This window comes from Liolophura sinensis, chromosome 3, assembly GCF_032854445.1.
Source record: "Liolophura sinensis isolate JHLJ2023 chromosome 3, CUHK_Ljap_v2, whole genome shotgun sequence".
NCBI lineage: Eukaryota > Metazoa > Mollusca > Polyplacophora > Chitonida > Chitonidae > Liolophura > Liolophura sinensis.
This window is the reverse complement of record NC_088297.1, coordinates 11,759,196-11,782,144: the sequence shown is the minus strand read 5'-3', so window position 1 is coordinate 11,782,144 and position 22,949 is coordinate 11,759,196. Positions and strand designations below refer to the sequence as shown.

At 40.5% G+C, this 22,949-nt stretch overlaps 1 protein-coding gene across 1 annotated transcript in view; it reads left to right on the top strand.

The window, feature by feature from the left end:
* Nucleotides 1–22,949, top strand: part of LOC135463356 (uncharacterized) — a 55,127-nt gene that overhangs the window by 30,265 nt on the left and 1,913 nt on the right. Inside the window, exons 29-50 of the mRNA XM_064740615.1 lie at nucleotides 305–467; nucleotides 1,231–1,385; nucleotides 1,501–1,663; nucleotides 2,400–2,554; nucleotides 3,735–3,860; nucleotides 4,631–4,741; nucleotides 5,902–6,052; nucleotides 6,740–6,838; nucleotides 7,305–7,339; nucleotides 7,570–7,777; nucleotides 9,651–9,937; nucleotides 11,200–11,288; nucleotides 12,279–12,423; nucleotides 12,831–12,947; nucleotides 13,473–13,634; nucleotides 14,337–14,465; nucleotides 15,416–15,733; nucleotides 16,555–16,689; nucleotides 17,518–17,892; nucleotides 18,788–18,910; nucleotides 19,861–19,965; nucleotides 20,942–20,992. Of these exons, the coding sequence (XP_064596685.1) occupies nucleotides 305–467; nucleotides 1,231–1,385; nucleotides 1,501–1,663; nucleotides 2,400–2,554; nucleotides 3,735–3,860; nucleotides 4,631–4,741; nucleotides 5,902–6,052; nucleotides 6,740–6,838; nucleotides 7,305–7,339; nucleotides 7,570–7,777; nucleotides 9,651–9,937; nucleotides 11,200–11,288; nucleotides 12,279–12,423; nucleotides 12,831–12,947; nucleotides 13,473–13,634; nucleotides 14,337–14,465; nucleotides 15,416–15,733; nucleotides 16,555–16,689; nucleotides 17,518–17,892; nucleotides 18,788–18,910; nucleotides 19,861–19,965; nucleotides 20,942–20,992 (3,402 nt within the window). The remainder of the gene's footprint in view (nucleotides 1–304; nucleotides 468–1,230; nucleotides 1,386–1,500; nucleotides 1,664–2,399; nucleotides 2,555–3,734; nucleotides 3,861–4,630; nucleotides 4,742–5,901; nucleotides 6,053–6,739; nucleotides 6,839–7,304; nucleotides 7,340–7,569; nucleotides 7,778–9,650; nucleotides 9,938–11,199; nucleotides 11,289–12,278; nucleotides 12,424–12,830; nucleotides 12,948–13,472; nucleotides 13,635–14,336; nucleotides 14,466–15,415; nucleotides 15,734–16,554; nucleotides 16,690–17,517; nucleotides 17,893–18,787; nucleotides 18,911–19,860; nucleotides 19,966–20,941; nucleotides 20,993–22,949) is intronic.

Sequence of the window (22,949 nt, the reverse complement as noted above, 5' to 3'; positions counted from 1 at the left end):
AGGCACTTGAACTCACAGCGACCGCATTGGTGAGAGACTTCTGGGTCACTACGCAGTGCTAGCGCACTAACCAACTGAGCCACGGAGCTAAAGTAAAACTCATGACACTTTAGTTCCGGTCTTAACTGCTTGTGAACAATAGGGCCTTGATTGATGTTTTACGCAGTACTCAAGAGTGCTCCACTTATGCGACTGTGGAAACGCACGACAATCTGGAAGACTGCTGGAAGACTTTCCCACATACATGTATGACCGAAGTGAAAGCGGCAGTTTGAGTCATTTGCATTTTGGCTTGCCTTTGCAGCCCGTGATTTGGCGCCTGCTAGCGAACGTGTCCGATTGGCCGACGGAGCGAACGAGAACGAGGGTCGCGTGGAGGTCTTCATGATGGACCAGTGGGGAACTATATGCGATGACCATGTCACGGAAGTAGAGGCAACTGTGATCTGTCACACGTTAGGCTACAGGTATGGCTTCTATCGCTGTAGGCAACAAACTTATGCGTGTGTGATACTGAGATATTTCATAAAGAAATTCCGCGTAACTTTATATGATATGCGGACGGAAGTGAAGTGTGTATGAGCTAAATATGAACAATGTAACTGAAGACGACAACGTAACTGGTCGCTCCTCACAAATACTCAACGAAGGCAGTTAGATCAAAAAACGAAAAATTAGCCCTCTCCAGTGGGAAGCAGATCTTATACTTCATGAAACAGTAGTGCCATCTACATACTTTAATAACAATGACCGTTTCATGAAGCTTACGTAATGTTAAGTCACTCTTAGCTAAGCGCACTATATATCTCTACAACATACGTTGTCATGGTACTTATGGGCTTACTTAGCTAAGTGAGCTTCATGAAAACGGCCTCTTGTACCTTTTTCCAAGTAGGCAGAGAGCATTACTGTTCTGTGGTTCCGAGATTTGCTACCTTTTTTAAGAGAGCTGGCGAGTGGCGTTTGTAAGATGCAATAAATGGAAGTAGTTACAAGTAAGATGCAATAAATGGAAGTAGTTACAAGTAAGATGCAATAAATGGAAATAGTTACAAGTAAGATGCAATAAATGGAAGTAGTTACAACTAAGATACAATACAGACAAGTAGTTACAAATACACGTATTTAATGACTCTTTACGAGTTATAAATGCTTTTATATTTCACGAATTATTTTCTTGAGAATTCACGCATGGTCATTATTTGTGTGATCGACTGACGTAATTTCCAGCGGACGAGGAGAGTTACTTCCCCTTCCTCAGCCTGGCATGGGTCCAATATGGATGGATGAACTACGGTGCCAAATGTCTTCTCTGTTTAACTGCAACTCGTCGCCTGATCACAACTGTGACCATTTAGAAGATTTGGCTGTTCGCTGTTATGATGGTAAACTACCTTTATTTTGCACTTCCTAATTTAGCAAATTTTCTATCCAGCCTCATGTCCAATTCAGTTTCATTCTTTTGCTCATCTTCAAGTTTACATTGGCCTCTGTTTGCAGATCCCTATACAGTGATGTCATCAGTTGCCCCTTCCTTCCGGTTGAATGGCGGAACGACCAACGGGGAGGGAATTTTGCAGTACAAAACAAGAGCAGGATGGTATCCAGTCTGCTCTATTGCTGAAGAGGATGTGAATTCAATCTGTGCCATGTTTGGATATGTGTAAGTCTGATGTACTGTGCAATATAAATGCTTTTATTATCTGCAACAGGAATGGTCGATTTTGCGATTTTTAGACTGGATTCAAAATATTCATGCGAAATCTCGTTCTCTCTCACATTACCTGACGTCCAACGAATGTCTTGTACAAGAATACGCTACGAATACAACAGGAACACTCATATAAAGGATCTAAAAACTGATTGGTTTGCGCTGAGCTAAAATGCGCTCAGAAGTTTTCCTGCTATAAAGTGTAAACTAGACTCGCGTTCATAAGTTGAGCTGACTGGATTATTTGATTAGTATTTTGCCGTACTCATGAATATTTGACAAATGCCACGGAGCTAAATGTCATGGATGGAGGAGAGCAGAGTGCAGGGATTTATTTACGTATATATTTTATAAGTTAATTTATTTATTGGATTGGTGTGTTGTGCCGCACTCAAGAATATTTCACTTATACGACGGCGGCCAGTATAATGGGGAGCGAAAACCGGACAGACACCGTGGTAAACGAATTACCGCATACCTCCCCCTGTACGGATGGTGAGGACGCCTGCTCGAGCTAGACTTGAACTCACAGTCACCACACTGATAAGAGATGATTTTATTTGTCAAGATCCTGTGAAAATAGAACAACGCTTTAAACTTGCATTGTCCCGTAATAGTTTACGATCATGTGGATAAACTTGACGTACCCATGTATAGATGCACTCGGCATTTGGTTTGTATTTTACAGTGGTTTCGGAATGAAGGCTGATTGGATCTCCAGACCTCTGGTGAACCAGAGCGAGTGTTACATGATCATGTCCTGTGACGAGAACGTCTGTATAGTGGACGAGGAGCTTGTGCCATTTCTTGACCAGGACAGTGGGCTGAGCTGTTCGAATACCAGTTAGCATGATGTAGATTTATACTAACTAAACACATTTAAAGAGGCCATACCGGAACCTGAAACTTTTAACAAAATATCCATGTTCGCAAAACAAATCAAATTTTCTGAATTTATCATAAATAACTGAAATGATTGATTCGGTAAAATATTATACTGGAATCTGTACTATTTATAGGATTAAAATGACGATAAAGTTTGAAAAAGTTATTATCCTTAATAAATTTGACGAACTTTTTCACCGATTATCATTAGGAACACATGTACAGATTAATATTTTGTGAAAGTGAACTCTCTGGGCTGTAGTAAAACAAATCGAAACATTCGACTGAAATTAGCTGAGGGATTTTTTTTTATAAATATCCTCTTTACAATTGTTCTCCAGAGCTTTACCGGTGGAGGGAACCTGAGAGCCCATGGTAACCCACATATCTTTGAAAATTAACTGACGAAAATGCCCACGTATCATCTACGGTAGACTCTTGCGCGTCACATGTTTGGTAGAACAGTCGTCAAGAATGTGCTGAATGTCTCCACGATCACCGTTGATCGCTTATTGACACCAAAGCCAAACGAACATTGAAATTCCTAATAAAAAGTCTGGGAGTTAAAACGCGTCTCGTGTGTTAGTGGTTTAGAGTCACGCACCTTTTCAGTTCTCTCTCTCTCGAAATAAACATTGTCGTTGTGCGCTGGGGTTAAGCCAATTATTTACAATGTGTAGATGGCACTATATACATTCATACATACATACATACCTAAATTAGTTTGCTTAGGCAATAGGATGTGTTCCAGAGAGTCAGGCTTTTCTAATCAACAATGGGCAATTCATAGAGAGCTATCGCCACAACGCTGTGGTATGGAAAAAACATACAAAGCATAGTCAACAGACATGGGTTAACGATTCGAGCGACCTGGATTGCAGTACGTGGACGCCCTCATATCCGCCACAATCTCAAATATATCGCAAAAACATTTCTCATTATGAGGATTAATATTACTTTCAAACGATATTTATCATATCAAGTCAATTTCGACAATAATTACAGAAAGGCAGCAAACAGTTTCACAGTATTTCTGTGATTTTTTATCAATGTCTTATTTATTTTATTATGTTTATGTTAACATTTTAAAGCTTTGATTTCTTTTGATATGTACTTTTGTTTCGTTTATTTTGACCAGCATGTCCGTCTGGTTCCATCGAGTGTGCTGACCGGAACTCCCGGGGCCAGCGCGTGTGTATAAAACACGAATATGTTTGTGACGGAAATCCGGACTGTCCCCTCAGTACTGACGAAGCCAACTGCAGTAAGTGTGATCAACTGCTCCAACTGTTGAGGTCTCCGAATTTGATTGATTTATTTATTTGATTGGTGTTTTACGCCATACTCAAGAATATTTCACTCACACGACAGTAGCGAGCATTATGGTGAGAGGAAACCGGGCACAGCCGAGGGGAAACCCAAGACCATCCACAGGTTGTTGGAAGACCTTCCCACGTACGGCCGGAGAGGAAGCCAGCATGAGGTGGACTTGAACTCACAGCGACCACATTGGTGAGGGGCTCCTGGGTCATTACGCTGCACTAGCGCGCTATCCAAATTTGAGAGGGTAGCCGTATAATTAGTCTATCTTAAAACAACAGACAATGTCGGTAGTACATTAGATATCGTCGTTGGAATTGGTATGGCGCAAGATCTTCCTACTTAGCCAGGTGCAGCGAGGTGGAATGTGTTTTCAGAAATTATGGTTGAAAGTCGCAGAACAGTTAGTTTGGTTTGTTTGAGAACAGTTTCCAAAGTCTTTGTGACGAAAACTTGTGGATGGTACAGTCATGCGAAATATTGATCATCTGAAAGTGATGTTAGCAAGACACATATCTGTATATAAAGATTCGGATATCCCTTCCAACTTATCGTGTTTTTAGTGCTAATATTGAAGAAAGTCGAAAAACAAATGAATAATGTTAATCAATTTAGGTACCTGTCAAAAGATATTTTCCATTAGAATTGTTTTGCTGAACAAGACACTGTATATTATTTAAATGAACTATTGTTTATTTTTTTGTTACTGAGCAGGTCGATGTGAAGTCGACGAAATCAGCTGTGACGTCAACACGTGTCTGCCTCGAAATACTCGTTGTGACGGGACACCGCAGTGCGTAGACGGCTCTGATGAGTTTAAGTGCAGTGAGTAGTATGTATTTATTTATTTGATTTGTGTTTTAGGCCGTACTCAAGAATATTTCACTTATACGACGGCGATCAGCATTATGGTGGGAAACCCACGACCATCCGCAAGTTGATGGATGACCTTTCCACTTACGGCCAGAGAGGAAGCCAGCATGAGCTGTACGTGAACTAACAGCGACCTCATTGGTGACCTCTTGGATCATTCAGTCAGTAATAGATTACACGTCCACCCTATATTTCAAGATTGCCTGTCTTGCATTCTAGTACATTGTTTACTTCAGTGCTGCTCGTCTTAATTCTGTCCGCAGTAAACCATGCATTGATTGCAGACTCTTTTTTTTAAATTTATTTTTGGACATAATAAAAATTAGCTAACTGGAGGCGGTCCTGGGTTTCCACCCATCTCTGTCCAGTTTTCCACCACTATAATTTTGACCGCCGTCGTATAGCTTAAATATTCTTGACCACTGCGTAAAACACCAATCAAATATATAAATGAATATGAACCTACATTAAACATAATAAAGCGAACATGCGATTATAGCTTTTTTTTTTGGGCTGTTATGGCACCCATCACCATCTGGAATATTGATGTGATCAAAAACTTGTTGAACAGTCTATCAAGATTCAACACACTTCTGATGGGAAAATAAAACCCTTCAGATGGCCTGAAAATTGGCAGATTAAACCCGAAGTTATATGACAGTTCCCAATATCAAAACTTGGACATGCGCTCTTAAAACTATTCCAGATTGGTTTAGAGCTGATGCACATCCAGTATACATTAAAGATGGACTATCCATAGATATTTTGTTTTTACGTTTGTATCACTTACTTTGATTAAAGATTGTGACGATCGTTGAAAATCATTTGGTATGCATTTGGTACTGGAGATAGACGAATCTATGCTCCATCTTTATCTTATAATATATATTTTGTTTGCCTGCATCTTTCTTTTCGCCTTTTATGTGAATTTAGTTTTCTTTTTCATTTTGAAAATAATTTGGACGTTGAGATCAGATATCCAGGATCTTGATTGTATAATTCTATTTATGACTATAGAAAAGTCACTTGTGTGCATTTATACATGATTTCAGTTCCCAATTCCAGTGGAAAGATTGTATTTAGCAACCAACGTTTCCAATCTCTATTCCCAGTATTTCGATCCGCTGATGATGCTGAAACTGGTTTGGTGTTTGTGGAAGCAAACAGGCGATCCCATCCTGTATGCTTTGGGGATTATCTAAACACTACACCGGATGGGACAAACACAATAGCCGATCAAATATGCGAATATCTCGGACAAGGGTAGGCTAAGATCATATCCACTGGTAATTCCATGTGAGTCTATATACATGTACTCGTATACGCATAGTGGTTTACCGCCATCACCAGTTCAATATGGTATGAAGTGATCTTTCAAGCATCTAACATAGCAGGTTAAAACTTCTGCAGAGAATGTCGGTAATATTTATATGTCTTAATAGTTTGCACCTAATGTGATAATGTAATAGTACACTAGCTGATTTAGCTGAGTAGTTTATCAAGAACGTATTTATGACGCATCTTCATTTACGTATAATTGCGTGAATTTACATTCTCACATGGATGGTGGACATTCGTTCGCGTCTTTTCATTCAAAAGTAAATTATGTTTATCTTCACAAGTCAAATCCAGCAACCGCTGCATTATGTCAGACAAGTCGATGAACCTTCGCCCAAGAGTGAACGACGTATTATCTGGGTGTTTAGACCCGTATACCCTATATAAAATTAACGACTTATTCCACTATTTGTTACATGGCTCAGTTGGTTAGCGCGCTAGCGCAGCGTAATGACCCTGAAGCCGCTCACCTATGCGGTCGCTGTGAGTTTTAGTCCAGCTCATGCTGGCTTCCTCTCCGGTCGTACATGGGAAGGTCTGTCAGCAAATTGTGGATGGTCGTGGGTTTCCCCCGGGCTATGCTATAAATAAATAAATAAACGTTTGTTACAGGAGGCTCTACAGGGTGAATTCATCGGGAAATCAGGTGACAGGAATACAACTCTCGTCTTTGGATTGGTCTAGCGCCCAGGCTAGATCTCAACCGACACAGTGAGTAGATAGCAGTGGCATAACCAGTAATCACAGATGATTTTCTTTTAATTTTGTAAATGCTTGTTAATCGAGAGATCAAAAATTTCAAATATGGCGAGAAACGGTTGGTGACATTTTGACAGACATGTGCTACATTGTATAATAGCGCCTGACTACGACTTGATGATTTTCGGATTTTATTCACATATTTTCCTCTTGCATAACCCCTGACTACGAAACGCTGTCTTTTCAAATATAATTTTCTTAGCTGTGTAATGATAATAGTATGTTTGATCTGTATAACACGTGGACATCTTATACAATTTATGATTCCTCAGTAGATTGCTTTTCCAAGAAGATTCCTGTATCTCTGTGAAGAAGATTTGTAATTCCCGCTCTTCGTTGCAGTCCCATGTGGTAGGCTTTTGCTAGGTCCTCGAATAACCTGAGTTTACGATATATTCCCTCTCTGTTTTTGTTTCAGATGTGTAGCTGCGCATTTGTTCTGTCAATATGAAGGTAAGGCCTTAGAGATTATTTTTATTAAATCTGATGCGTATGCATTACATCCTGATATCATTCACAACCAGTGGGGGAGTTTTGAAATGGAAGTCTTTTGTCGCTGAAGTTAAAAAAAATCCTACTATATCATACTACAGGTAAACAAAACGTCTTTAAAATCCGCCTTCGAATTAGGAAAGAAAGGAAACCAGGGAAAAATTAACCGTGTTAAATGTGTACATTTTCAGCCTGTGGAATTCGAAAGCTGCAAGACCCTGAATTTCATTCATCGCCCCTGAACATGTCTGACGAACACCCATCATTTCCGCGGCCGTCTGTGACGGAAGAATGGCCCTGGCACATGGATATCACCCAGTTCCACAGGAGTAGATGTACAGGAGTGTTTATCTCCCCTGATTGGGTCCTGGCGGACATCACGTGTATGGAGAGTCCTATGTGAGTCACACTGTATACAGATACCAGGGGCCCGTTTTACAAAGCTGTTGCAACACTACGCAAAGCGCATTGATCATGGATATCTTATCACAAAGTGTTGTCACGCAATATATGCCAGTGCGAATGTTTCGTAGAACAAGCTCCTGGCTCCTGGCTCCAGTATCACGAAGCGCTCTTATACTTAACTCAGTCTTGTTCTTAATTTTCAAGTCAGTGTACCGTTCTACACTTGTGACTAACCTTTATGATTTTAAAGGTAAAATAAATACATTAGCGACCTTACAGTATTACTCTATTACCACAGCTAATGTAGGTATTCTATGGACTTAAGAATCTTCTATGTACTAATATAGGTACGCTGTGTACTTCAGTATTCTCTGTCCTGATGTAGGTACAGTATTGACTTTTCAGTTTTCCATGTGCTGATATAGGTACAATATTCATTTTTCAGTTTTTTATTATGCTGATAGAGGTACAATATACGTTTTTCAGTTTTCCATGTGCTGATATAGGTACAATATACATTTTTCAGTTTTTTATTATGCTGATAGAGGTACAATATACGTTTTTCAGTTTTCCATGTGCTGATATAGGTACAGTATACATTTTTCAGTTTTTTATTATGCTGATAGAGGTACAATATACGTTTTTCAGTTTTCCATGTGCTGATATAGGTACAATATTCATTTTTCAGTTTTTTATTATGCTGATAGAGGTACAATATACGTTTTTCAGTTTTCCATGTGCTGATATAGGTACAATATACATTTTTCAGTTTTTTATTGTGCTGATAGAGGTACAATATACGTTTTTCAGTTTTCCATGTGCTGATAGGGGTACAATATACATTTTTTAGTTTTCCTTGTGCTGATAGAGGTACAATATACGTTTTTCAGTTTTCCATGTGCTGATATAGGTACAATATTCATTTTTCAGTTTTTTATTATGCTGATAGAGGTACAATATACGTTTTTCAGTTTTCCATGTGCTGATATAGGTACAATATACATTTTTCAGTTTTTTATTATGCTGATAGAGGTACAATATACGTTTTTCAGTTTTCCATGTGCTGATAGGGGTACAATATACATTTTTTAGTTTTCCTTGTGCTGATAGAGGTACAATATACGTTTTTCAGTTTTCCATGTGCTGATAGGGGTACAGTATACATTTTTTAGTTTTCTTTGTGCTGATATAGGTACAGTATGCATTTTTCAGTTTTCCATTTGCTGATAGACGTATAATATTGACTTTCCAGTATTCTTTGTGCTGAAGTAGGTACAATATGAACGTTTCACTTTTCCATGTGCTTATGTATGTACGATATGGACTTTTCAGTTTTCCATGTACTAATGTAGGTACAATATAGATTTTTTCAGTTTTCTATGAGCTGAAGTAGGTATAATCTTGACTTTTCAATTCTGCGTGAGTCAATATAGGTAAAATATGTGCTGATAGAGGTATAATGTAGGTGCAATATTGACTTTTCAGTTTGACTTTTCAGTTTTGGGTGTGCCAGTTTAGGTACAAAATAGACTTTTCAGTTTTCCATGGGCTAATGTAGGTACAATATTGACTTTTCAATTCTGCGTGAGCTAGTATAGGTAAAATATTGACTTTTCAACTCTGCGTGAGCTAGTATAGGTAAAATATTGACTTTCAGTTTTTCGTGCGCCAATATAGGTACAAAATATACTTTTCAGTTTTCCGTGTACTAATGTAGGTAGACAATAAACTTTACACTACTACGTGTATATAAAACAATGTATATGTACATGTGTAGATATGAATCGCGTTGTTACACGTGCTGGTGTAGGTACGAGAAGTGCTGCATTACACTTGTGGATAATGAAGTGTTGTTCATATCTTTCAGGGCTTGGAATCAAGGAGCTGAGCGAAGCATAAATGTAACATCCCCACCATTTCATTACAAAAAGTTTGTCGATGGAAAGCTTGTTGAGCATTGGGCTCCGAATTTCCGTGTTATACACACTATTTCCGTTCCAACAGAACGGAATAGACAGATGATCCTCATGCTGGTTGAACCTGACAACGGAACTGCTCGTCATAATTACCCAGCATGCCTGCCAGACGAAAGACAGACTGAACTTCCGGAGTCACGGATATGTTATATACTAGGCGACCAAGACGACGTTGAAGGTGAATTTATATATCTGTAGGTTATGATCAGCCTTGTAGGTTATGATCAACCTTGTAGGTTATAATCAACCTTGTAGGTTGTGATCAATCTTGTAGGTTATAATCAACCTTGTAGGTTGTGATCAGTCTTGTAGGTTATAATCAACCTTGTAGGTTATGATCAACCTTGTAGGTTATGATCAACCTTGTATGTTATGGTCAACCTTGTAGGTTGTGATCAACCTTGTAGGTTGTGATCAATCTTGTAGGTTATAATCAACCTTGTAGGTTATGGTCAATCTTGTAGGTTGTGATCAACCTTGTAGGTTGTGATCAATCTTGTAGGTTATAATCAACCTTGTAGGTTATGATCAACCTTGTAGGTTATGATCAACCTTGTAGGTTGTGATCAGTCTTGTAGGTTATAATCAACCTTGTAGGTTATGATCAACCTTGTAGGTTATAATCAACCTTGTAGGTTATGATCAACCTTGTAGGTTGTGATCAATCTTGTAGGTTATAATCAACCTTGTAGATTATGATCAACCTTGTAGGTTATGATCAGCCTTGTAGGTTATGGTCAACCTTGTAGGTTATGATCAGCCTTGTAGGTTATGATCAGCCTTGTAGGTTATGGTCAACCTTGTAGGTTATGATCAACCTTGTAGGTTATGGTCAACCTTGTAGGTTATGATCAGCCTTGTAGGTTATGGTCAACCTTGTAGGTTATGGTCAACCTTGTAGGTTATGATCAGCCTTGTAGGTTATGGTCAACCTTGTAGGTTATGATCAACCTTGTAGGTTATGATCAGCCTTGTAGGTTATGGTCAACCTTGTAGGTTATAATCAACCTTGTAGGTTATGATCAGCCTTGTAGGTTATGATCAGCCTTGTAGGTTATGATCAACCTTGTAGGTTGTGATCAACCTTGTATGTTGTGATCAATCTTGTAGGTTATAATCAACCTTGTAGGTTGTGATCAATCTTGTAGGTTATAATCAACCTTGTAGGTTATGATCAACCTTGTAGGTTATGATCAGCCTTGTAGGTTATAATCAACCTTGTAGGTTATGATCAACCTTGATCTCCCAGCTGCAGGAAACACTTCACTGTGGTGGTAAGGCTGTAACAACAATTTTCATGATCAAACGGGGTCATCAAGATGCCGCACACTCTTCTATGGTTGCCTGATGTGCACACTTTCTTGATGTTACACACAGATGTTTTACATTGCATGATAACCGTTTGCATGATCAAACGCTATAATAATTTTTATCTTCCAGCTCCAGTCCACACTTCTCAGATGGAGATTACGGTCCCATTTTTGAAGAATCTGACTTACCTCAGAGCTGAGGTGGACGCTACACGAAAGGTAATGTATGACGGCTCCCTATCGCCACCTGCGGACTATCGTGGTTTTTCAACGGGCATTGTCCTGTTTGCTCCTACCGTAATATTGGACGCTGTTGTATAAGTGTAATATTCTTATGCACGTCGTAAAACACCAATCAAATAAATAAAATAAATAACCTGCCTCATGGTGTTCCGTTGGAACAAATATCACCCGTTTCCATCAGAAACTTCAGGTACAACTCTCAGCTCCTCAGTTTTCTTCTTCTCTGAATAATATTTTGGAAAATGTTTGGTAGACACCCATGTACAGTTGGACTTGTTTTACCATTAGCCACGAAAGAGTTAAAACTCGAACTCCCGCATTATCATACTACTTTATGTCACTATATGACGGTATAAACATTATATCTACATATTATACTGATGGACACAGAGTCTATCCCCAAGGCCGGCCTGTGCCTGTTCCAGCTCGGCCTTTATCGCATATTGGTCTTTTTCAACACACACAGACATTTTATAAGATTAAGACTTGTGTTTGTGCCTATTTCACTTGGCCTGTATGGCAGTTTGGTCTTTATCAACACACACAGACATTTTATAAGATTAAGACTTGTATCTGTGCCTATTTCACTCGGCCTGTATGGCAATTTGGTCTTCTTCAACACACACAGGCATTTTATGACATTAAGACTTGAATTTGTACCTATTCCAGCTTGGCGTGTATCACAGATTCTATCCCCAAGGCCGGCCTGTACCTGTTCCAGCTCGGCCTGTATCGCATATTGGTCTTTATCAACATACACAGGCATTTTATAAGATTAAGACTTGTATCTGTGCCTATTTCACTCGGCCTGTATGGCAATTTGGTCTTTATCAACACACACAGACATTTTATAAGATTAAAACTTGTATCTGTGCCTATTTCAGCTCGGCCTGTATCGCATATTGGCCTTCGTTAACAGACAGAGGTATTTTATGAGATTAAGACTTGCATTTGTGCCTGTTCCAGCTCGGCGTGTATCGCATATTGGTCTGCCTCAACACACGTGGGTTCTGGGAAGTTTTAGGACTTGGAAACTCCAACGGCGACATTCGCTTTACTGAAAGTTTTACTGATGTGTCGACTTTCTCACGTAATATCGAAGAGATAATGGGTAGGTCTGTTTATATCCCACGCTTTAGCAAAAACGAGGGCTTATCCGTCTATCCGTCCATCTGTGGTTTTCTGTAGATTCCGAGCAGTAGCTCGGTTTCGAATGGAAAGTCAAACTACATCAAACTCAATTTTAATATAATTTTGTGTACAAGTAAAACCTCAAAAAACCCTATTGGAGATAAATATTTCTACGAAATATTCTAGACGAAATATCAGGTTATATACAAACTCAACCCACTGATATAACTTATTATATACTGTTACACTCTTTTTTGACTAACACACCAGCAGATTTGGCTTAGTGATAAATCTGGTATAAAGTCTTAGAACAGGTCTCAACCACCGCTCTCAGGTGTGTATTTTTTATGAGTTTTAACTATGCTGACAATAACTGTGTACTTACAGCACAGGAGTGTATTTTCAAGTGTACCACCACTGGCCGATGCCTGTACGACTACAGGTTTCTCTGTGATGGAGAGACCCATTGTGATGACGGTAGTGACGAAGTGGATGCCCTGTGTGGTAAGTCATACTACATATTCATGGTGAAACTACATGCAGTTTTGGTATCAGACATTTGCAAAATTGGTGTACATGTCTTAATACTTGTAATTTAGGGGCTTGCCCTAACTATACATTTAATCACCGTATGAATAACATGGACATGTTGTTGTTGGTTGTGTTTTGGTGACGTCCCCTAACTATACATTTGAGTATGGTATATATAACATGAGCATGTTGTCGTTGTTGTTTGTTTTTTAATGATGTCCCCTAACTACACATTTAAGTAGGATCTATATAACATTAGCATGTTGGCGTTGTTGGTTGTTTTTTAGTGACGTCCCCTAACTGTGCATTTGAGTAGGGTATATATAACATGAGCATGTTGTTGTTGTTTGTTTTTTAGTGACGGCCCCTAACTGTACATTTGAGTAGGGTATATAACATGTGCATGTTGTTATTGGTTGTGTTTTAGTAACGTCACCTAACTCTACATTTGAGAAGGGTATATATAACATGTGCATGTTGTTGTTGGTTGTGTTTTAGTGACGTCACCTAACTGTACCTTTGAGTACGGTATGTGCGGCTACAGTAACGTTCGTCCATGGAATCGGACTAAGCATGCACCGTGGAAACTGATCCGAGCTCGGGCTGACTCTGTGGATCACAACGTACCACTACAGGATCATTCCACCAACTCTGATCGCGGTAAGTCCCCGGTTCATGCTGGTTTATCTATTTATTTATTTGATTAGTGCTTTACGCCGTATTTCACTTATACAACGGCTGCCAGCATTATGACGGGAGGAAACCGGGCAGTGCCCGGGGGAAACCGACGACCATCCATAGGTTGCTTCCAGACCTTCCCACGTACGACCGGAGAGGAAACCAGCATGAGCTGGACTTGAACTCACAGCGACCGCATTGGTGAGAGGCTTTTGGGTCATCACGCTGCGCTAGCGCGCAAACCAACTGAGAAGAGGCTTAGTTAATATATAAGGTAGTTGTTCAGGAAGGCCACTATTTATACATCATTTATTCACGTAATCTCTTTAATTTCGTATAAACTGACCTTCGCTGTAGGCATATACGAATGAATACATGGGCCATCCAGGTAGAGTAGAATAGATGGTGAGAGCAGCCACCTTGAAGTCGGGAGAACTGGGATCAAACCCAGGTTATTCCAAATACTTTTAAAATGACGCTGCCTCGCTTGGTACCCAGTACTTAGAGATTAAAGATCAATGAAGCAGGACTGGTTGGCAGTATGTCATTAGGTTTTGTTTTTATGCGCATTGTGGAGAAATGCATAAATTTACTGGATGGGTGTCATCACCAACCACTCATATCAGTTCTCTTATAGCCTAATTATGGAGTGACCTTAGTGGTGTATAACTGGTATATCAACAGGTTACGTACTGGGCGTGGAAAGTAACCGTTACAGCATTGCACACCTGGCCTCACCTGACTTACCTATTCTTGATGAGGAAAGATGTTTGACGTTTTACTGGCACGCTCGGATACAAACGAATTCACTTGGTAAGTGGTATCTATACTAAAACGAGCAAATAACCCGCGACTTTCCAGTATATATAAGTATAACGTTGCGGTGCAGTAAATACCAGTATAAAAGACTACGCATGGAGAGGAAATCCAGAGTAGTGAAAAGTTTGATAGTTGACTAATCGTCTAACGTAACCGGAGAAATACGACCTCTTGTCAGTTAACGTCAGTATGGGATGCATTCTCTCAGTTCTTGCAGATTCTTAAAAAGTGTAACCTTACACGCCTGTAAATGTAGGTAAGGTTTTTACCAGTGAGGTGGCTGGTTCCACACTTGTCCTCTTTGGTCTGGTCAGGGCTTTAAATCTGGATAATGGCAATGTTACCACTGCCGACAGGCCAAACTTATCTTTCCAAGCTTTTGTCGACCATCAAGCCAGATTTTAGATGTGAAGACAATTACTTTTGTGGCTAGAGATTGAAATCCAAACATGAGATAATATAATCACGTCTCGATGTGCTTTCCAATCGCTTGAAGACCTGAGGTGTGGCTTCAAACCCGGCCTTGGCCAGGGGATTTGTGAATCCCTCCGTTCTCACTGCCTGTGGGGACTTGGATAGGGGATTTGCGAAGCCCTCGTTCTCACTGCATGTGAGGCCTTGAACAACGGATTTGTGAATCCCCCCATTCTCACTGCTCATGCGGTCTTGGACAGGGGATTTGTGAATCCCCCGTTTCTCACTGTCTGTGGGGCTTTGGACGATGCTCCAGTACTCGTTTGTGTAGTCTAACGTTCGTTGAAGACCACTTGTCTACGACCAACACGATGTGCACATCTGTGCGTCACTCGTGAGAAAGTTCATCAGTAATTTGCCAAAGATCTGTGTTTTACGGCGGGTTTCCTCCATCAATAAAACTCACCGCCATAAAGGTAAACTTAGGGGCTATATCTTCATTCGGGTAAAATGCCTTTCTTACCTCACAGAAGAAGGACCCATCCTCCCGTTCCCACCAGGGGGAACAGACCCAGTTAAAGCCGAACCCAGTTTGTACGATCCCAGCATGAACATTATCACCCTTTACGCCAAGGTAAACGATACCCGCCCTCTGGTTCAGTTTAAATCATCGGATTTTAATATGGGCCGAAGTTTCCAAACCCAAGATGGCCAGTTCCAAAAGGTCTTCGCCACCCTGCCGCCAAACGTGGAGACATTCTACTTGACGTTCCTCTCGGGACACAACAACGGGTTGGTGTCCACATACATCGACGATATTGTGTTAACACCTGGCCAGTGTTCGGAAGGTAGGCGATTAGTGTCTATTGTCATCAGTTATCAGTCATCCAATATTTTAACACCAACTGATGGGTATATAATTACACAACGCCTAGTCCCACTAAGCGCTAAATATTTTGTTAATGGCCAAGCTTTTAAACCTTCTCAGATTCAGTGGATACTGTCCTGTGACTATGAACTTACTCACTTCCAGCTGGATATCCAAGAACTTACTCCAGGCAGTTTATCTGAATGCCTATAAAGTTACTGCGATGATCTGGATGCCTAAGTTTGTCTCCAGTCCAACTCCTATAAACACATACTCCAGTTCAGCGGAATATTCTTATGAATTACTCCATTCCAGCTGGATGTCTATAAACTTACTCCATTCCATGTGGAGGCTTATAAAGTTACTCCATTCCAGCTGGATGTCTATAAACTTACTCCATTCCAGCTGGATGTCTATAAACTTACTCCATTCCAGCTGGATGTCTATAAACTTACTCCATTCCAGCTGGATGTCTATAAACTTACTCCATTCCAGCTGGATGTCTATAAACTTACTCCATTCCATGTGGAGGCTTATAAAGTTACTCCAGTCCAGCTGGATATCCAGAAACTTACTCCTGGATGCCTCTAGTTTTACTCCAGTCCAACTAAATGCCTATAAACTTATTCCCATGCAGTCTGATGCCTATAAAATTACTGAAGTCCCACTGATGGCTATAAGTTTTACTCTAGTCTAGCTGGATACCCTTACAAAATTATTCTGTTCCAGCTGGATGGCTTTAAACTTGCTCCAATCAAACTGAATACCTATAAAATATATGAATACTTCTCACTGTTGCAGTCACTGTTGACTGCACATTCGACGAGCCCGGAATATGTGGGTACGGTACGACAGACGACGACTCTCTCTGGGCAGTAATGAATGATGTGACCAATAACAGCTTCGCTGAAACCGACTCTGCAGCAAAACCTGTTGGTGAGAAAAACTTCTGCTATGAATCACTGAAGTCCTGTACTTCATTCGTAGATTACGTTTGACTTACGAAGATAGAAGACATTTTTTTATTTTTCAAGTTACTATAAACCCTTAGTGCAAAGGTGAAACCTTTCCGAGAGAATTTTCCGTGCCTATGCGATATCCGGGCATTTGCCGTATTCCTCGCGCCAACATGCCCGACACGCGTTCACATGATGGTGAAAATATTGTCTGAATAAACTGGAAGTTGATACAAAACTCTGCTTCACCGTCTCATAATTGCAAACACAGCTTTTTTTGACGTTCAAAATCTGTATGTGCTGTGCACATTGTCCAACACCCTATAATTTCCAGTTGTTGTATCAGCCATAGTTCTCATAATATCATCCAAAATTGTCCATTTTCCTGTACCTTCGCATGTTATCTTTCCGCTCGTCGTCTACTTGCCACTGCTTCGTGTGAGTGAAGCGCCCGGATGAGCTCAGCCTCGAATTCAAATTCAAATTTATTAAACACGTAGCTCACCATTGACTAATCGGGTTCTCGAGTTACCAGGAAATTGAGGTAAATCTTGTAACTCTCAAACCAGCAGAGCCTTGTACCTACATGAATAACAATACAAGTGATTTCGGTGACAACACTTGAATCGGCATACCTGGTAATATTTTTCAAGCAGATAGAGTGCACTCCCTTTATGAAGAGCCATGATACAAAACGTATTACATGTTTTAAGTTAAGTTCAATTACTTAATGTATTTCAACGATATCGTAACGCTATAGAAAACATTTCACTTTTTATCAAGTGATGTTATTTTTCGTTCTAAACAGATCGCCACCTTGCCTTGACAACAATAAACAGCCACAAGAGCTATATCTTCAGCCCAGTGATCCAACAGGATCGTTTGCCCGGATGTCTTAGCTTTATGTACAAGTTTGATGATGAGATGGGAGGCACTCTGGGTGTTGCAGTTGAGAAGATTGCCTGGGGCAGTGCCGAGGACGGGACTGAAAGACATTTTTCTGGGCATAAAGTGTGGAGTTTGACATCTTCTAGCCATCATGACTGGAGATCTGCTTTCGTTCCACTATACCCAAACGGGGCATCCACGTACAGGCTTGTGTTTATTGGTGAAGGAAGAGGCGGTGACGGCTTCATCAGAGTGGACAACGTGCTTCTATCCAGTGGATCGTGTCAGCCTAAAGGTAGGACTAATACCTTACATATACATTTTGCTGTGTGTATCATTTCGATTAAATCTTACTGTAGAATAAAAATGGAAACTGCGAAAGACTGATTCAGTGTTAAAACTTCGCAGCTGTTTATATAGATACACGCACTGGTCATCCAGAGAACAAAAGGAGAGAAAACTATAAAAAAATAGCATCTTCTCGATGAAACATTACACTGTTTTCAAACAACAAAAAAAAAACAAAACAAATTTCTAAGTAAAGTGAATTAATAGCCACCCTCTACAACTTTACAAAGTGCTGCGAATATTAAGGCATATGTTGATATTTTCTACCTGGCCAGTACATGACCTGTTTGCAGCGCAATACTCATTGACGGTATGTTGAAATGTGCCATCTTATCTCAGACTGCATTTTACTCTAAATATTATGCAGAGGTGCCATCTTCTATCAAAGCCTGTGTATAAAGTTAGTTACCTTTTTGATGTGGTAATGAGATCGTATTTTTGACCACTCAGCACGCCCATTACTCGGAGAACGATTATAAAATTTTAGTTCACCGCGTTACTGTAACTGCTGTCCTGGCCAGCTCCTGTATTGTAACATGCACTGGCCAGTCCCAATTCCCATACATTAACATGGCGAGCTGCGGCCGCTCCGATTCGAATAAATCCTCCGTCCCAGTTTTATATTGATGGGCTTCATTTCTTACTTCCAGCAATGAAAAACAGTTTTTACACCGACATAATATTTTCCAGATTTTCATTCAGAACACAGGGCCTTTATGAGTTGAGTTAGTCTTTTGACCGCTGCAACCAAGAGAAAACTTTGTCGCTGTTTATCAATAAGATTTTGAGTCATGTGACCAAATAACAACTGCATTTAAACCTATGAGTTTTCGTTGTTACAGACTGCAGCAGTGATGAATTCCAGTGTGTATCGTCTTTGACATGCATACCCACAGGCGCCAAGTGTAACTCTATCAATGATTGTTCTGACGTCGATCTGTCCGATGAGATAAACCCAGACTGTGGTGAGTTACACCGAACTGTGTGAGGAGACAAGCCCAGGTTGTGGTAAGTTACACCGTACTGTATGAGGAGACAAACCCAGACTGTGGTAAGTTACATCAAACTGAATGATGAGACAAACCCAGACTGTGGTAAGTTGCACCGAATTGTGAAAGGAGACAAACCCAGACTGTAGTAAGTTAGAGCGATCTGTCTGATAAGTTACACTGAACTGTGTGTGAGAGAAACCCAGACTGTGGTAAGTTACACTGAGCTGTGAAAGGAGACAAACCCAAACTGTGGCAAGTTACAACACCAATCTGTCAGATGAGACAAACCCGACAGTGGTAAGTTACACCGATCTGTCAGATGAGACAAACCCAAACTCTGGCAAGTTACACCAATCTGTCCGATGAGACAAACCCAGACTGTGACGTGTTACACGGATATGTCCGATGAGACAAACCCAGACTGTGATGTGTTACACGGATATGTCCGATGAGACAAACCCAGACTGTGATAAGTTACACTGAGCTATGTGATGAGACAAAGCCAAGATGTGGTAAGGTACACCGATCTGTCAGATGAGACAAACCCAGACTGTGGTAAGTTACACAGATATGTCTGATGGGACAAACCCAGACTGTGATAAGTTACATCGATCTGTCTAATGAGACAAACCCAGACTGTGGTAAGTTACACAGATATGTCTGATGAGACCAACTCAGCCTGTGGTAAGTTACATGGTTATGTCTGATGGGACAAAGCCAGACTGTGGTAAGTTACATCGATCTGTCTGAAGAGATAAATCTGTTCTCTGGTTTGGCTAATGAGACAAGGAAGAATATAATATTACATATGGTAATATATGTCACTGTCTGTGGCCCCACACCCCCTCCCCCTCCCCGTTCTGCTCAGCCGTCAAGACATGCTCATAGACAAACAATGCTTCAATCACTGCTTTGATTTTCAGCCTCGTCCCTGGACTGCGTCTTTGATGATCCGTTTTTGTGTGGTTATCGCAATGTTTCACAAAGTAAAGGCGTCTGGATCTCCCATAAAGAAGACACCACTTACGGTAGGACAAGACTTTCGAGGGAGTGGCATTGAATTCCATATGTATCATTTTTGATGTCGCAGTAATATTTATTATGTTAGTATATATAATATAATAATCTATTTGAGACTGGTCTTCTTTAAGCTGAATATATGCTCATAAACCACTGAAAACATGAAACGACAGGAAATCCAGCTAACCACGTAGCTATATAGCTAAACCATGAGAAGATGAAGCATGATGACAAGTGATATTCAGCTTCGCACTCTTCTGGATATCATTTCTCCTGAAATGACAAGCCCTGATATCCTATCCCTCAGCATGCATTATATGTACAGTGTAGCTCTAGTTCTCGGAATTCTTTTGTCATATTACCACCCACGAATAATATGAGTCGAAATCTTAGTCAGCATTCTTTAATGTTTATAAAGCTCTTATTACCGACGAGTGAAAGATGACTTAAGCAATGTTCGCAAACGTTTCGCATTTCAAGTGAATATAAAGACAAAAAAGTGACGTAACCAAGGTATCATACCACTTGTACTGTGGTGCGTCAAGCCCCTCTTTAGACTGTATAGATTTCCACATAAATCAAAATATATGCGCACAAGGTCTCTTAGATATAATTTTCAGCAACTTATTTTGGGGATGCATTACGTGGGAAGGTTTTCCAGCAACTCGCGGATGATCGTGGGTTCCACCGTAGCGCTGGCCGCCGCGATAAAAGTGAAATATTTTTGAGTGCGACATAAAAACACCAATCAAATCAAATCAAATCACGTTGGTCATACATGGGAAGCTCTGACGGCAACCTGCGGATTGTTGCGGGTATCCCCCAACAAAATGCTGGCCGCCATCGTGTTAGGGAAATATTCTTGAGTTAGGTGTAAACCACCAATCAAATAATTAAATAATGAAATTTAAAAAATTGAATTCAGTTAGATGTACATTCGTGAGAACATGCCACTTTAATGTCTTTGTTATCTCTATCTTTCAGAAAAGACTCCAATTCGTATCTCTGGACGCACAGGTAGTTACACCGCCTCCGGTAGGGTTTCAAGTCTATCACAACGGCTTGTGGGGTGATGTGTGCGCCCCTCGCCTGGGTCTATCGGAATTCAGGGTGTTATGCACGATGCTTGGATATGCAAAGTGAGTGTTCTATACAAGGGACTTAACTCTCGCTGGTTTAGCTTTGATGACTTCAGCTCCAGGAGAGCAGGAAGGTTGTGAAGGCTGGTGGATTAATTTCAGCAGGCCAGTGGATTAATTCAGGCTGGCTGGTAGATTAATTCAGGCAGGCCGGTTTCCCCCACCCATAAACGCGCCCGTTCGTATACCCTTAAACATAATCCGAGTTGTTGCACCCGTAATCCGGTCCGTCCTATAGCTGTAAACATAATCCGAGCTGTTGCACCCGTAATCCTGTCCGTCCTATAGCTGTAAACATAATCCAAGTTGTTGCACCTGTAATCCTGTCCGTCCTATAGCTGAAAACATAATCCGAGTTGTTGCACCTGTAATCCTGTCCGTCCTATAGCTGTAAACATAATCCGAGTTGTTGCATCCGTAATCCTGTCCGCCCTATAGCTGTAAACATAATCCGAGTTGTTGCATCCGTAATCCTGTCCGTCCTATAGCTGTAAACATAATCCGAGTTGTTGCACGCGTAATCCTGTCCGCCCTATAGCTGTAAACATAATCCGAGCTGTTGCACCCGTAATCTGTCCGTCCTATAGCTGTAAACATAATCCGAGTTGTTGCACCTGTAATCCTGTCCATCCTATAGCTGTAAACATAATCCGAGTTGTTGCACCCGTAATCCTGTCCGTCCTATAGCTGTAAACATAATCCGAGCAATTGCACCCGTAATCCTGTCCGTCCTATAGCTGTAAACATAATCCGAGTTGTTGCACCCGTAATCCTGTCCGTCCTATAGCTGTAAACATAATCCGAGTTGTTGCACCCGTAATCCTGTCCGTCTATAGCTGTAAACATAATCCGAGCTGTTGCACGCGTAATCCTGTCCGTCCTGTAGCTGTAAACATAATCCGAGTTGTTGCACTTGTAATCCTGTCCGTCCTTTAGCTGTAAACATAATTCGCGTTGTTGCACCCGTAATCCTGTCTGTCCTATAGCTGTAAACATAATCCGAGTTGTTCCACCCGTAATCCTGTCCGTCCTATAGCTGTAAACATAATCCGAGTTGTTGCACCCATAATCCTGCCCGTCCTATAGCTGTAAACATAATCCGAGTTGTTACACCCGTAATCCTGTCCGTCCTATAGCTGTAAACATGATTCGGTTTCCTCCGCTCATAAGCGTTTCTGCCTAAATAGCTTTAAAAGATGGTCCGACAGTTATGCCATTTCCTTTTACCAAGATCATTACATTGAAGACTGTGATTTTAAAGAAAACAAAGATATGCTTTGTTTTATTTGCCTGTGACTTTTTTTACGCATAAGTCATATTTCTTAATAATGCTCTATTTTATGCATATTGTCCGTCAGCGGGTTGGAAATATTCGAAAAGTGAAGACATAGATGAACATGCTAGGAATCCCAAACCAGTTTAGATCCCTCACTTTAATTTCTGGACTGACCTCTGCAGCTTAGGAAAACTGTAGTTTAACTTAGTTCCGCAATTCTGGCTCTCCCTGCCATCAAAGTTGTTTTGACCGCTACATATATCACCCAAAGCCGGCTGCTTAATTTCCGGACTGACCTCCGGGGGCTTAGGAAAACTGTAACTTAAAGCCATTATTACGCCTCGGGAAGAAACTGAGAATTTTTTTGTACTTCTATTCGTTAAGCCATGTCATATGCTTGGTATTAAGAAATAATAACCCAGCGTTTCACATATCTCTTACAGTAAATCCGAATGACTCTAATAGGGTTCTCAGCCCAAAGGTCAAGGTCAATAGGTAACATCAAAATAGAGTAGAATGTGAGTAGAATATTAATTGTTATAACAAAACTTTGGTACTTCATTCCGGCAACAAAATG